Here is a 16,072-nt window from a genome sequence, read left to right on the forward strand (position 1 = left end):
ATACACTATTGTTATTTTTAAACCCTACTATTGTTAAATTAAACCCTGCTAAGACTTAAGTAAACTTCATATTTTCATGGAGGGGTTCAACATATTTAACAGCCCCTCCAATTAGGGGTACAACAGCTTGTCACTAGTGTATTACACTGAAAGGGTCATTTTTGTACTTACCCCATATAAGGTTTAAAGTAACTTAAGAAAAAATATTATTACTCTAAGGTTCTTATGTGCATGTTTTAGAGGTACAAAGTTGTCCCTCTTAGGGTACTGCCCCAGTGATGAGCTGTTGTACAATTTTTGCTATTTTTTTTATGACAGTGAAACCATCAAGATGCTTGTCCACACCTTCAACACTACACATCACGATTATGTTATGACCTTCTTTCTAAAGCTATTTCCAGACTTCAATACGCAGCATCCAGAGAACTCATCTACACTCCACTGTTTACCCATATTCAACATTATACAAAATGTGGGATTTGCTTATGATCAAGCTTTATGCAAAAGCTATATATTTTCTAACCCTTCTGAAACTCTCCAAACTGATCCTCATCGTTTCCTCTCTTCATCGTGCCTTCATATCTCCCTCCCTCTCTATCCCACAGCGCACACTTCTAAATTGTTGATAGATTGAACCACAGACACATCATCTGTGCATTCAAGTGGTTACATCTTTAAGAAGTTATTTTAGTTTTCCATTATGTCCTAAGACCCAACCTTGAAACTTCCAAAAAATGTAAACACCTCATTCACCAAGTGAAGTCTCAAACGGAATGATTGTATGAGTATTGGGGGGGGGGGGTACTTTCTCATTACTTAAATGACATTTTGATTAAAAAGCTCAGTTTTGTGGTTTGAGACATACAAATAAACCGGGGGTCTCTAAAAATGAAAGTAATCACTGGTAATCACAGGCTGTTTGGTAAACCAAAGCAAACCACAAGAAAAAGGTGTCATACAGTGTAACTGATGTGACCGTTATATGACTGGGGTTATTTTCTCTCCCTCTCTGTGACCTATGTGAGATAGCGTGCTCTGGCTGAGGATCAAGGGAAATCCATTAACCATATGGGGTTAGGTGCTCAAAGGCAGTTTTAGCTGTGGTCACAAGCAAAGCCATGAGGAGAGATGAGCCAAGCGACAAATCTCAGATGCTAGCCAAAAACGCATACCCTTCTCTTCTCACCTTTTCCTCTAACTTTCAGCTTAGTTTTTCAGAAAGTCACATGGGTGTCAAATAAGTTGGTGGTTACAGCAAACACAGCATTGTGGCTTGATTAAAAGTCTCCAGTAGTATTCGGGAAATTTTAAATTGGGCCACACCAGGATGAAGTACAATCATGCAATCAGGTTTAAGGAGGATTATGAATTTGTCACTGAGCTTTTACTTAAACTTACTCTCACACTCTTTGACGTCCACGTTGAACTGCTGCAGGGCTCCCATAGACACTTGCCTGACATCAGCCTCCAACAGCAGCTGCAGCAGGGAAGTGGAAAGATGTTTACAGGCTGACATACATGCCGTCTGAGCCACCTTCCCCTAGAGAAAGAAGGACAGATGAGAGAGAAAAACAAAGAAATGTGAGGTTCACATACGGAGTATTTTTCACACAGTATATCCCTCTCCAATAGGTGGTAAAACTATGGACATTTATTTGAATTGTTTACATGTTTCTCTCCTCGCTGTCCCTGTCCAACTGAATATCATCAGATAATCCTTTCATTCTCTCGATAGTTAGAACCTGCTGCATTCTGGTCTCTAATGTAGTCTCCATGAGCACACACAAGAAACACTTTTCATATTGTATTTACAACCACAAGAGTCAATGCTTACATGCAATCTCACAAACATAAAGAGGGGAGCTTAGCAGCACTATGGTGCATATTTATGCCGGGAGAACCGCAGTGCTGTTTAAACATCAACACGCGTTCACCGTCACACACGCTGATACACACACAATTCAAGCTCCAAGCCGAAAACCTCAAATATGCCCTTGTCTGCCGTCCAGCGCCTTCCTGACAATCAGGCTAATACTTCAGGGGAGATCCAAAGCTATTAATATGACACTAAACCTGAAAGAAAACAGCAGACTGGAGGGCCAAGAGTCTATGTGGGATTTTTATCTGATGGGGTCAAAAAATAAAAACAAAACACCATTATACAAGAGGACTTCCTGCACATTGAACACTCGGGCAATAAATCTAGTGAAATGAAGGATGAATACACAGTAAATCCATATAAGAGAGAATGAGAGGTCTTTTTTATCCCTTTTCTGTCCATGTGTGATAGGTAGAGAATGGAAGGAAAAACAGAAAGCAAGACAATGCCCTCTTTGCTTCAGTCATCTCATCCTTTCCTCTTCTTCCTCTGTCTCTCTCCATCTCACATGGAAATTCCACTGTAGACATTTATTATATTAGAAGCTACTAGCATTAACTAACCAACTAATGCTCAGGTTTGGTCTCTGACAGCTTGAAGGCGTTAAGGACTGTGGTGGAGGCAAATACAAATAAATAAAATAATATATAACCGAGACCACTTCTCAACTAAATGCGCTTTTCTAAACCACATCTATCCAAATATTCCAAGGTTGTTCATTACATTGACTACGGACAAGTTTCACTAAGTGACATGTTTTGCACTTGTGTTATCCATCTTTTTACAAAAATGAATGGCACTTCGCTATATATTAAGATTTCTAATGCAGTGAACTTCATAGTTTTAAGAGTGTCTTAAGTTTCTAAATACTTTTCGGGGTCACTGTACATTGTGAGCACAAGATCTAACTGCAGCAGCACAGCCCGACATAAGGTTGTTCTTACAGAATCAGAGGGCAAGGACTGCGGAGGGTTGGCGTCACCACAACATCAGCTGGCCATATGGCTGTGAACTTCACTTCAGCTTCTTTGTACACACTACACAGTCATATAAAGTATAAAGTACACACACGCACCTGACCGACAAAGACCTGAATGGTTCAGGTCAGATGGGGTCAACAGGAAAAGCTCTCCCCTCCTCTCTCACTCCAAAAAGAGGATGGAGGCGTGTGATTGTGTCCTGTGTGGGGTCAGGCCCCATGTGAAATTGTTATAATCCATCTCCACCAGCTTCTGAAATACCTATGGCCTATGTGTTAATCTACAGTTGGCAGGGATATAATGAGTAGAAAACTGTTTTGTGCGTTCAACGTGACACTTAACATATAACGTAGCACAACTACACATATGCACACACATTGCAGTCATATTCAGTCAGCCACTAATCAGGCTGCAGCACTAACTAGGTGATTATAGATGATTAGAGTGCATGCACTGCAGTGATTAAAAAATAAACACACTTGTTTTCCGGACTCCTGTCTCTGTATGTTTAATAGCCATAATAAATCACAGAGGCCAAAGTAGTAAGGGTTGTTTCTGTTCCTCATGGTGGAATGAAGACACACACGGGTACCTGTCTCCTACTGGGGACATTCTAATCACTCACGAGTCATTTGGTCTGATTGGAGTAAGGCGTTTGTAAATGTGGTGAGCATAGTTTTTTTTTTAGAGCAAATAGTCTCATAAGCAAGGATTGCACAATCTGGGCAGGGGTGAATAGATTCTTTATTTCCTTATATTGATATATCTGTATTCATTTATACGTGCATTCATATTTTCTGCTGCATAATTGAAGCATAAAACTTTTGAAATACTGGACATTCATACTGGACAAAAACAAAGAAACCACATGAGAGAGAGAGAAAATTATTGATTTATAATTCAGTTTTTATCCAAAGCAACTTATAACACTAAATTCTACAAGAAAATAAGTAGTGTGCTACCACACTAAATTTCAACAAGGAACTCCAAAGCACGTGCAGAAACCAAGCCTGTCCGTGAGTGTTTCCATTTTCTATAATATATATATGCAAAATATTTGCTTTTAATGACCCTTCAGAATCAATTAACCAATCAAAATATGAGAAGAATGACATATTGGGAAGAATAGATTAAACTTGGTTTAATTATTTGCCAAAATTATTTGGCAAGAAAGGCAATCTCCAGCATATCATGGAATATGGGTACAGTATTAAGCACAAAAAAAAAAGCATAGAAAAACATAATACATTGACTACAATGTAATCAGTTATTCATATTTTGTAGGTTCTTCTTTTTTTTTTCATTACAGCAGCCATTCTCCTGGGAACTTCTTTCCAATCCTCCTTAAATTCTTCTCAAAGTTGAGCTTCATTGGGAGACCTGCATGACTTATCACAATTCAGACTGAGGAGGCCACTTGAAGACTTCAAAATGCTGAGTATGAACACTTATTGCGAGCAACTTTGTTGCATTTGTGTTGCGTTTGGGATCGTTATTATGCTAGAAAATACATATTTGCTCTCCAAACAGATCCTCCATACTTGGCTGCATAGTGTTCAGCAGGATTCCCAAGTATTAATCCATTTCCAAAGAGCCAGCAACTTCAAACACCTGCTGCAGACATGGGTCCCCACTCCCCAATACTATTATGTTTCCCCTGCCGTGCACCACGCATGCTTTTGATATTAAAACACTCCAGTCATCTCCTACGAAAATACCTGACAGCATACAATGCTAGGTTGTTCAATTTTTACTTGTCAGACTGCAGAACATGGCTCCAATCTTCCATACTCCAATCTTTATGTTCTTTGGCAAATATAAGGTGTTCTTTGTTTGCAGTTGATAAAACTAATAAATGCTTTCTTTACTGTTATACAACCTCTCAATCCAGCCTCTTGTAGCTGTTGGCTTACAGTTCAAGATGAAATTGGAGGTTTCTCACAAGTGCACGTTTTTCATCCTTCTGTCAAAATCCTCACAGCCACACTTTACAACACTTTACATTCTGCATGGTAGTGGTCTCCATGTGCTTTGAAATAATTCTGTTGACATTGTGACCATTCACATCCAGCACGAGCAATCACCCCAAAAATGATTGACCAAATGTAACTATTTTAACAATTTCCTACTTGGTTGCAGAGAAAAGCTCCTTCAATTTGGCTATTTTCACTAAAACCCACAAAATCAATACATGTTTGGCTGAATCCCGGCTACATGTATAAATCTGAACAGATTAGCTACTTTCAACACTTAAACGCTGGAGCCTTCGTTCAAAGATATGCGTTTAGGGCCTGATTTAAACAGTTCTGCTTCGTGTGGCACACCCCTCTCACAGTAGCACATTTGTTTTACAGTTCAGGGCAGGGGGATGTTAACAATTAGCTCAGGGGCTCAAAGGAGGGAGCGAAAATCAAAAAAAGGAAAAAGTAGGAAAGGGTGCAATGAGTGAACAGTTAGAGGCCGCTTGCACTCCTCCTCTCTAGTCTCCAGTTAATTAAACAAAGGCTCATCAAAGCCCTCATTAAAAAATACTCAACAGCAATTGGCTGTCAAAATAAACAGAACACACGTTACAGTGAGACAGAAAGAGAAACAATAATAAAGCAAGAAACAGGGATAAAGAGGAGGAGGAATACAAGAACAAGGGGTTCTGGACACTGGGCCAAGGTTAGATTTCTTAATAACAATAATAATATGTTTGAAACGTCACAACACTTCTACAAACGACCCCAACGCGCACCACATGCGGAGGACCCCTGAGAAAACTCAGCATGGAGTGTGTAGGCTCTCTCAATGCACTCATATTTCAAACGCGCCGGCTTATTTATGCAACACACACCGATCCCTGTTTGCAAAAACAACGAGTGTACACTCACGACATCCTAACGAGAAGCAGAGACTATCGCTCGCGGAAAACTGATGCCTGTCTGCGCTGATTACACTCTGGTCGGAGGAAGGGTGATAATATGTGTTGAACTTCCCGACACCATGCTGCACTGTTCCAGCATTTCACAAACACAAAGGGAAAACAATGACAGCAGGCCAATGAGTTTGGAGCTCAAATCAGGCTTCAAGTAAATAATGACAAATAGTGTTCGCCTTACAAGTTGCTTGATGATATTGATATGGAAGGCCTTTCTGTTACCTCAGGGTTTCTACAGCTACATTACAGAGGGCCAGGAAGCATCAAAAAATCCACACACACATTTTAACACATTGCTTTGGAAATTAATAAAAGAGCTGTTGTTAAGGTTTTAATAAAAGCCAGGTAAAATTTTCAGAAAATTAGACGATACTGTGTGTGATAAAAATACCAACAGCAGTTGTGGCTCCCACTTTTTGGAAGGCTTTTCAAAGATTACCTGCTTGATTAAAATCCCTCGTTCACACTAGACGTGTTGTCATTCATCAAGTATTTTTATGCAAATTTTGGAATATAGCATTAAAATGCTGGATGCTGGAACACTAAATGATAAATACTTTTCCAAAATTTGCTTTAAAAAATAATTTGAGGAGGATAAATGTTTTATTCTGTATGAGGAAATGAGATTTTGTTTACTTGAACAGATGAGATGGAAAGGCTGCTTTCATATGGATTGTTTTTGCAATTTTTAAAATGAAAGGTATAATTTAATTTAATTTAATTCAGAATGAAACTGATGATTTGCAGCAACAAAGAAATCATACACTAATGTTCAAATGTTTGTGGTCGGTAAGATTTTTCTTTATGTTTCTGAGAGAAGTCTCTTATGCTAATTTATTTGATCGATTTATTTTACACCATAAAAACAGTCATATTATTACATATTGTTGCAATTTAAAATAACTGTTTTCTATTTTAATATATAACATAAATAGAAAGTTCCAAAGAACAGCATTTATTTGAAATAAAAAATATTTTGTTACATTATCAATGTCTTTACTGTCAAAAACAAAATCGTACTGACCCCAAACTTTTTAACGTTTTTAACGCTAGTGTAAGTCACATTCAATGACATTCAATGTTGGTGATTTAAGGCAACAATTGATGATGTGATGAAGCTGTCCAGAGTTCAGCTTCCTTCAAATGTACAGCCAAGTAAACACGACTAAAAATGGGAGAGCTGGATACTTTCAAACAGCAACAATCAAGACTTTGAAACAAAACCACTTCCAAATTAAACAAACAAAGCCAATTCTACTAGCAGATAGGGTGGACGTCTATGTTGTGGCTGAACACTACAAGATAAAGCTCCTCATATGAGCTGCCACATTTTCAGAGCATTTTGCCAACATCAGCTCAATAATGACAAGTTAATGCAACAGAAACACACTGAATATTAAGCTTGCACACAAAGGTTTTACGGATCAGATAGCAAAAACACTCAAAATGTCTACCCAAGAATGTCAGTCTATGAACAGACCACCATGTAGAAACAGAATGTTATGGCAAAAAGGTGGCTCCACAATCCAAAAGTGCCCTGCCAGTCATTCAGTTTCATCAAGAAAAACTGTAAATTGCCATCATAGGATGCTTTAAGTTGTCGGTTCACGGTTTTATACAAACATCTACTGTCGCACTTTAAGAGGATTGTTTTCTTTGCATATCTTGGTACGCGTAAGGTAACATTATCGGTGCAAGGCACACAAAAATCTCACCAATTATTATCAAATTTGATGGTAAAAGTCTACAAACAAATACCAAAAAAAGCATTACTGTCACAGCTTCAGACGCCTCATTTGTGTTCCATGACAAGCATTAAAATGCATCCAAACATCTATGAGTAGGTCAGATGAACACCAGGCAGCATGCGGAAGTACTGTGACGAGAAATGGCCAAGGTTATTGCTGAAGTTAGACCACACTGCAAACATACTCACCGGTAGTGTGGCGTGCTCTATAGAATTGCCCTACAGAAGATAGATAAAGACAAAATTTAGGTCAAAGGTCGAGTTTATGACTCCCCCTGGGTTCAAATGTGAAGTCGGTCAACCACACTCTCCCGTATCAACTTGGCCGAACAGTTTACGATCAACACTGAAAGTCCCTCTGAGTGTCAAAGATGTTTTGTGGTCGGGTGAGAGAGGCCGAGCAAGCGAGTGTGACTGATGGGACTGTGGCTTTGGAGTCATTATCAGAGTTTTTGGCTATGAAGTTGATGGCAGGGTCGCTTCCACACACACAAACGGTCAGTTCTTGACCTTTCCTGAAAAACATCAGGAGTCTGAACTGGGGACATGGTAAGGTTGCACAGATGGCGCTGAGTGAATCAGGATGCACTATGTTCACATGTAGAGCTGGAATGTGCAAACACAATAATATAAGCAGGATCGCTTGACTGTACATCTGTGGTTGACTGTTATACGTGTATGTGTATGTGTAGATGGAGAAAGTGAGACATTCAGCCTGACCGTAACCTGACCTGGGGTCGTACAAACATTGCCCCCTGTTGGTGAAATTCAGCCAACAATGTGAGCGCTGTTTTGCAGAGGGCTGAAAGGGTCGTACTTCTCTCTTACTGAAAGCTTAGAAAAAGGGCAGTCAGGAATTTAAGAGATTACAGGAGCGCAGGAAGCAGCATTACCGCCACCAGCCCTGGATCAGAGACAATCCCAGCCAGTCATGCCGACACGGAAAGGTGTTTGGTTGAGGCCCGTAGGAGGGAAAGCTCTTAAATACTTTGATTGTCAGAAATCCCTCATGACAGGGGTCAGGACCGGGCTGTGCCAGTGCTAGACTTCCTTCACTAAAGCTGAGACCTAAGGTCACGCCACACAATCTCTTTAACTCCATGTCAGCTGAGCCACACAGACGCTTGCAAGCCCAGAACACTCCAATCCTCTTACTTGCTACGACCCTACTTAGCTTTCTGTTGAAGTTCAAGTGTACTGTGAGTACAATCTTCTTTAAAGTGATGGAGTCAAATAGGGGAGACGACTACAAGCTCAGTCAGAAAATGCTGGGTACAGGGATGGATTATGGCCCAGGCCAATAGAGCCTTAAATTATTATAAAATTATTGATGTATCTAAAACTGATTCAAATGAGCAACAGAGAATCGCAGTGCGTGTCAGAGCTGTTTGCAAAAAAATAAATTCCCTTGCTGTCACAGCAATAAATGAAATTCCAAGTTGCAATTGCAGAATGTAAAGCCACTATTAAAAGATTCAATAACATCCTAACCCCATGAAACTTCTTTAAGTTCTTGTATTGCACACTGTTTAAAAAAAAGCTTGTGCTGTATGCCCATCTTTTTCAAGGTAAGGTGGGTTTAAGATGGCGCCCAGTTTCCTCACAGAACCATATCTCTCCTTGGCTGGGTACAAATAATATGCAATTAAAAAGCATTCATGTAATCGATGTCCAAAAAAATGTGTATGTGGACGAAATACTCACGGGCAGGTGAGTGAACACTGCAAAAGTGCTACAGAGGAAAGCAATGAGGTCACTCAGGTAGTCACTGGCTTGTCCACCTCCCTGTACTGCCGTCCAATCATAATCAGCCAACTGCAAAAACTGGTCAATCTTTTGATTCAGGTTAGTGTAGATCTCCTCTTCAGCAGCATGCCTTGCGTCCTATACAAAGAGAAGCAAAGAATTAAGAAAGAAAGAAAGAACTAAACAGGCACAACATGCATGTTAAAAATACTAAACATTAATTCATACAATGAGGGGGGGGGGGGGGGGGGACTGGCACCACAAGCTGCAGGTTCTTACCTTGAAGGTTGAGGTTCCATAGAGTTTGGTGGCATTAATGGTGTCAGGAGGCACGTTTGTTATGTTGGAGATGAACCCTTCTAGGTAGTGACAGGACTGCTCCAGGTGAGTGGTGTTGATGATGATCTGAACCAACTTTGGGAATCAAATGTGATTTAAAATTAAGACCAATCCATTTTTGACTGATACAGCACAATTAGTTACTTGCGTAAAAAAAGTGAAGATTTGTATGCTTTTTAACTATCAGACTGAGAACTACACTGAAAAAAAATGGTGTAGGATTTACTTAGAAACAATTTTCACTCAGAAACAATTAGAACAATTTTCATTTTTCAAAATTTTATTTTTATTAAGGGTATGCATTGACGTCACAAGTGGTCCGTGGACATGTGGCCAGGAATCAGTTTCCTAACATTTTTTATGTGCCAGGGAAATACATAAAGCAAAGCACCTGAACGCTGTATCTGCTGAATCACTATAAATACAATACAATAGGTAGATCTAAAGTATTCAGGTTTAATCACACTAAATGTAAATAATGTATTATTCAATGCATTACTTCTATATAGATTTATAGGCCTATATTAGGTTGCTCAAGCAACTAGCAAAACATTTAAATGTACTTTTCTGTACTTTTTTAAATTAAAACTTTAAAAAACTGCTTTATACAAGAAATCCTGCGGGTCATAAAGAACTAGTTTTTCCTCCTCCACATAGAGAGATCGCCTGCTTGAGGTAAGGTGTAGTTTTCCTTGCTTTACCCTGGGGCAAAAAGCCATATGTTGACTGTGAAACTGTAGTTTAATAATATGCATTTATGGTGAAATTACTACATTTTCGTGCCAATCCATGTCTATTTTTATGTGAACAATGCGCTGTCACTTTAATTCAGCACAGCAAATCTTGATGTGTAAATGATCGCTGCACTGCTGCAGACGCTTTTCCTGGAAGGCATTTCCGGACCGCATCAGTGAGCAGTGTGAACGCTCTAACCTGTTAACATGGGCACGAAAAAAATATGCACTGCAAACGAAGTGTGAACCTGGCATAGACATAACATTATGACTGTCTATAAAGGTGCTTGGAAACATTGTGTATTGTGAAGCGCGATACAAATAAATTTGATGAAATACTACATTCAAGTTCAACAGCAACACTACCTACGTCTTTTTGCCACTCAGTAGGTGTAACTGCAGTGACATCATGTGCATACCCTCCATTTACAACTTTGAAAATAATTATTTAAAGTGTACTTTAAAGTTTAAAAGTTGGGGTAAGTAACTTTTCTTTTGGAACTAAATGAAAATGTTTATTCAGCAAAGATGCATTAAATGTATCATAAGTGACAGTAAAGACATTTTAAGACGATTCTAATCAGTAGAATGATTTCTGAAGCATCATGTGACACTTGAGACTTGAGTAATGGCTGATGAAAATTAGGCTTTGCCATTACAGCATTAAATTGCTTTACTTTTATACTTTTATAAATTATTTTAATATGTTAAAAAAAACGTTATTTTAAATTACAGTAATATTTCAAAATATTCCTATTTTTACTGTATTTTTGTTCAAATAAATTGGTCTTGGTGAGCTTAAGAGACTTTCAAAAACTTAAAAAAAACCCTCCAAACATTTGAGTGGTAGTGTTTATAACTTTGTAAACAATTGAAACAGTTACGTTGGTAGATTAACATTTTTACATCTAACAGAGCTTTTCTTTTAGTAATAATGCAGCTATTTTTATCGGAACTTTGTAAAACCACATAGTACGGTCATCAAAGAGAAAATCAATGTTTGGGGAAAGATTCTAGAGGTATGAGTAATAACTAGCAAAAGCTCTAGGTGGGAGTAATTCTAAAGGGGAAAGGGTACGGAGAGGAAGTCAAGGGTATGGTTAAAGGGACAGAGGGTTTGTCTGTGGGACGCAGACCTGGAGCAGCTCTACGTTTAGTTAGATGGTCTGTGGTGCAGAGTTTGAGGTCCACAGGCAGGGCAGGGCTGTCAGCAGCAAGGCGCTGATGCACATTGGTGCTAATTGAGCCCAGACCTTTAGCTAGGACCCGCTCTTCCCTCCCTCTCTCCAGTCCTGGTGCACCGCGCAGGGAGGGAAGCCTGATGCAGAGCCCGGGTCACACTTCCGCACCTCCACCAGATCCGGGGCAGGAGAGGGGGAGGAAGGAGCTTGATATCTGATCTTGTGTGTGTGTGTGTGTGTGTGTGTGTGTGTGTGTGTGTGTGTGTGTGTGTGTGTGTGTGTGTGTGTGTGTGTGTGTGTGTGTGTGTGTGTGTAATGGTAGTAGTAAGACTAGACTTTGCTAAGCAAACTACCTGAAACCAATAATAAAGCCTTTGCTTTTTCAAAATACAACACTGAATGTCCTTCTTTCTTCCTCTGCTATTCTTTCATCATTTTCTCATCAGTGGCACCCATCTGAACAGAACACATCTGGATTTGTAGGGTTATACACAGACCTGACTGTGAGCAGAATCAGCAGATCGGAGAAGAAACTAACCACATTTGAGCGACAAACGGGGAGAGTAAAGCAGGGATGGAGTGAGAGCAAAGTGGGGGGGAAAATGACACATTCTACCAGCCAATGATGGGTCATTTTTTCTGCCTTTCACTGTTGCGAACAATCCGCCTCAGATTGGGCTTTGACCTGAAATGTTGTTTAGATATAGCAACTTCTATATAAAACAACTTATATGGGTTGTTTCATTAATAATAATGAAAAGCTGCTGAGTCTGATCATCAATGTAGTAGGTATTTTTTGTGAGCGCTTCTTTGCAGGCAGACAATAGACTGGATAAGATTATAACATGCTATAGCTTGTAAAATGTAGGCTAATTTTTCAATTTCACATACAGTACATAGGCAGTAGTTTTATAAATTTGAATGAAAAAATTAAAATGGCGGGTAATTAATAATCTATAGTAATCGTTTTATAATTAATAATCTGAGCGACTGGTATTCACCAAAACTGCAGTTGTTTCCAAGCTTGAGGGAGAGAAAAAGGGTTACTAAAGGGGTCTATCTACAAGATGTGGATATCATGTGACACAAGAACAGTTTTCCAGCGATGTCTAGCATAGTCCAGACATAGACTCTCTGTTGAGGTTGGATTGAAACTGAGACATCAATAAAGAACAACATAGATGTGTGCAAATAATCAGGCAAAAATGGAAGAGAAAAAAATAACCTCACCTCTGCCAGTCCTACGTTTTTCTTCTTTATGGCATACTGTAGGCAGTGGCTAAGGGTTCGTGTGAGCAGGAGATTTGTAGATTTACGGATCATGTCATCAATTTCTGTTGAGCTGAACATGAAAATGAATGTAATTAGGAATACAGTTATAAATGCACATATTTGTGTCTATAATGCAAATCCATAACCACATATTCAGGATTGGAGGAACATTGTGGACCAAATGTAACGGTATGGGGTTGTGTCTTGCCCCACCAACACCAGATCCCTTATATCCTTTTTAGATTATATAAAATATCTTACATGTTTTCAGTAGGTTTTTTTTTTAAAGAAATAATACTTTAAGCAATTATGAAATTTTATCAGAAAACACAATAAAGACATTTATACTGTTACAAAAGTTTTCCATTTCATATAAATGCTGTTCTTTTAAACCTTCTAATTATCAAAAAATCCTGAATTTTTTTTTTTCCTGTTTTCCACAAAATTATAATAACAAATGCACAAAATGAGCATATTAGAATGATTTATAATTATAAAGGACCATGTAATGGCTGCTTAAAATTCAGCTTTGCCATCAGTAAATTACATTTAAAAGTACATTCAAAATAGAACTTTAATTATTTACATTTTTTATAATTTTTCACAATATTGCTGTTTTTCTATTTGATCAAATAAATCAAGCCTTGGTGAGCAAAAACATAAAAAAATCCAGACAAAAAAACTTTGAACTGTACAAATTCTGAAATTGCTATATGCATTTTGTGCTACTGGTATCGTTGAACTCTTATAGCGGTGTAGCAGTGTGAATGATTTTCTTTCAGACCCAACATAAGGAGTGCAAAATCACAAGCGAGATGTTTTTGCAGTCGTTTTGAATCACAGAGTCTCCTATGTGCTCTAATCTCAGCCTTGATACTCCACCTCCTACTCCTCTTAGAGAGAAAAAAGCACAAAGTGGAACCAAACAGATGCAAGATTCTAAGATGTACACACATGAACACGGGCAGGATTTAAAACCCCTCATCAAGGCCCAATAACACCCTCTGGGTTTAAGTAAACGCATGTTCCAAAAACCAGAGAACAACCACACACAGATATTAAGGTTTAAATCAACACGAGGGAAAAAGGGGGATATCACTTTCCTTTATTCGTCTTTTCAACGATGGGGGTGGTGAGGAGTAAAGGGGCTAATTTTGTCAGCCAGTGGCCCTGTGCTTGTTAGTACGACTGCAGCTGCATCTTCTTCTACTCCCCCACCCCACAGACTGGTTCACAAATAATTAAAAAGATAGTCAAAAGAAAGAAAGGGACAATATGTCTCAAACGTGTCCATCAATATGAGCCAAGGCCCAGGGTGCAATAGTTTTCCCCCCTCGATCTGGGCAACAAACGCATTCCTCGCAAATTACTAAATCGTCTCTCATTGTGCTGAGAAAAGCAGAGGAGGAATTTGAAAAACGTTCCTCTCCTCAGCGGGGGAAAAAACTCTGAGCTCTCTCCGCTGACTTGGCAAACAGGAGAGCTGAACGGAGCAGAGAGTTGGAGGTCAAAAAAAGGGAGAAATGGAGGTGCTATTTAACCACAAGATGCTGAGAAGTTGCTTGCAGACCTAAATACAGATTATAATATTAGCATCAACTGTGACGCTGCCAATTCATGGTGATGGAGATATTTTTTGTTTTGTGAATTTTGTTTTCAGCAAAATGACTGTTAGCTTACAGTCATCAGTTAATGGATTTTGAATACCATAACACAGCTCTGATCTTGAACATTACAATATGGAAATGTTCCTAGTATAACGTTGAACCTCAACTGGGGAAAGGCCTGGCTTTAAATTGAGGACTGAAAGCGAGGCATTGGTCTTTTGTGACAATCTGGAAACTGACAGTGTCTGGATGAATCCAAAAGCCTCTGGCTATTCCTCATTTTAAGAGGGAGGGGGCTGCAATACAGAAAGAGAAATTGTAGTCTGATTAAACGCAGACGTTTTACTGGCATTTACGTTTGATTTATTCATCCATTCAACTCTCTCACTTATTCAGTGAAAATTAGGGTGGGGGTTTGGTCTGATAAACAATGATCTGAGAGAAACAGATGAGAAGGGAACCAACGGAGACTGAAAATGTCCAATTAACTTCATTGGAAAAAGACAAACTAAACAGAAGATGAACGCAAGACAGATACGGCTCCCTTCGGTTAGCACAGAACATATGTTTATTAGCTATTCAACCATCACAAAGAGTAACGTTACAGCTAGCTTTAACTCAAGGGTAACTTCAGGTTAATATGGTAAAAGCACATTTGTAAAGCGGCTCTCATGAGGGAGGTCTAAAGTTCGCTGGACATGCATTCGGGGAGTCACATACATTCCTGACGTCTGGTCTCCAGGCACCTGCACATGGACTTGAGCCCCTTACCTCCCCCTCTGACCACATCTCATCTCAATATTAGTAGAGGGAGACCACAAGGACTAATTGCCTCCGGTGGACTAGTCTGGGTAGTATGCAGAGCTGTTCTTTTGCTCCTTTGGTGTGTCAATCATACTGTAGGTTTCCGTTACCAATAGCAACAAGCTTTTTTCTCTACACCCTTCCATGCATACACTACACACATACCCAGCATCCTGACCCCACCATCTGAGACCTCTGGTTGATCGCCATCTGGCTGCCTCTTGCCCTCTTACTCAATTGCGCTTGTGCTAATAGGGATCCATTTTTATAAATATGTCAAATACGAAAAAATCCAGCCAGTCGAGCCATTATTTGACAGTGTTCTTAAATTAGCTGTGTGTACGGGGGATTTTGGCTTGATCCGGAGCCCTTTGGACCCCACACGCCGAGGCACGGACTACTGCGAGCGCAGCCAAAAGAGGTCAAATGTTTATTGTTGAATTTTAACTGACATTTGAGCGCGGGGACCAGCCACGTTCTGAAAACCACATAGGACATGACTGGTGGAAGTGAGGAGGCAAGTCTTGGTAGGGGTCCCAATAAAACTGAGACAGCTTTCTCTGCCAACATCCATACAGAATTATATATGACACGGACACCTTTAAAACACAATACAAATGCTAAATCCAAAAAGGCTCCTTTTTGATTATTATTCCCACAAAGTCTAAAAGCCAATGTTTGGATTTTACCACTAAGTAAAGGATAATGTTTAGTGATCATTATACAAAAATATTTGACTGCAGAATGCCAAAACTGATCAGACAAAATCAAGCATTCTAGAGAACAGTGTAATAAATTATTTTTGATTATGTTCTGTATATTTTTCCATATAATTCAAGGCTGTATCATTTATAATCGAG

At 39.2% G+C, this 16,072-nt stretch overlaps 1 protein-coding gene across 4 annotated transcripts in view; it reads right to left on the minus strand.

The window, feature by feature from the left end:
* Positions 1-16,072, minus strand: part of exoc6b (exocyst complex component 6B) — a 90,680-nt gene that overhangs the window by 26,557 nt on the left and 48,051 nt on the right. For 2 of the 4 annotated variants that reach the window (XM_079605197.1, XM_079605196.1), the window contains exons 16-20: positions 12,760-12,871; positions 9,555-9,689; positions 9,234-9,413; positions 7,719-7,748; positions 1,399-1,540 (exon numbers count right to left, since the gene is read on the minus strand). In XM_079605197.1, the coding sequence (XP_079461323.1) occupies positions 1,399-1,540; positions 7,719-7,748; positions 9,234-9,413; positions 9,555-9,689; positions 12,760-12,871 (599 nt within the window). The remainder of the gene's footprint in view (positions 1-1,398; positions 1,541-7,718; positions 7,749-9,233; positions 9,414-9,554; positions 9,690-12,759; positions 12,872-16,072) is intronic. The other 2 variants (XM_079605199.1, XM_079605198.1) reach the window with 1 other exon arrangement.

Source organism: Phoxinus phoxinus, assembly GCF_949152265.1.
Source record: "Phoxinus phoxinus genome assembly, chromosome: 2".
Taxonomy (NCBI): domain Eukaryota; kingdom Metazoa; phylum Chordata; class Actinopteri; order Cypriniformes; family Leuciscidae; genus Phoxinus; species Phoxinus phoxinus.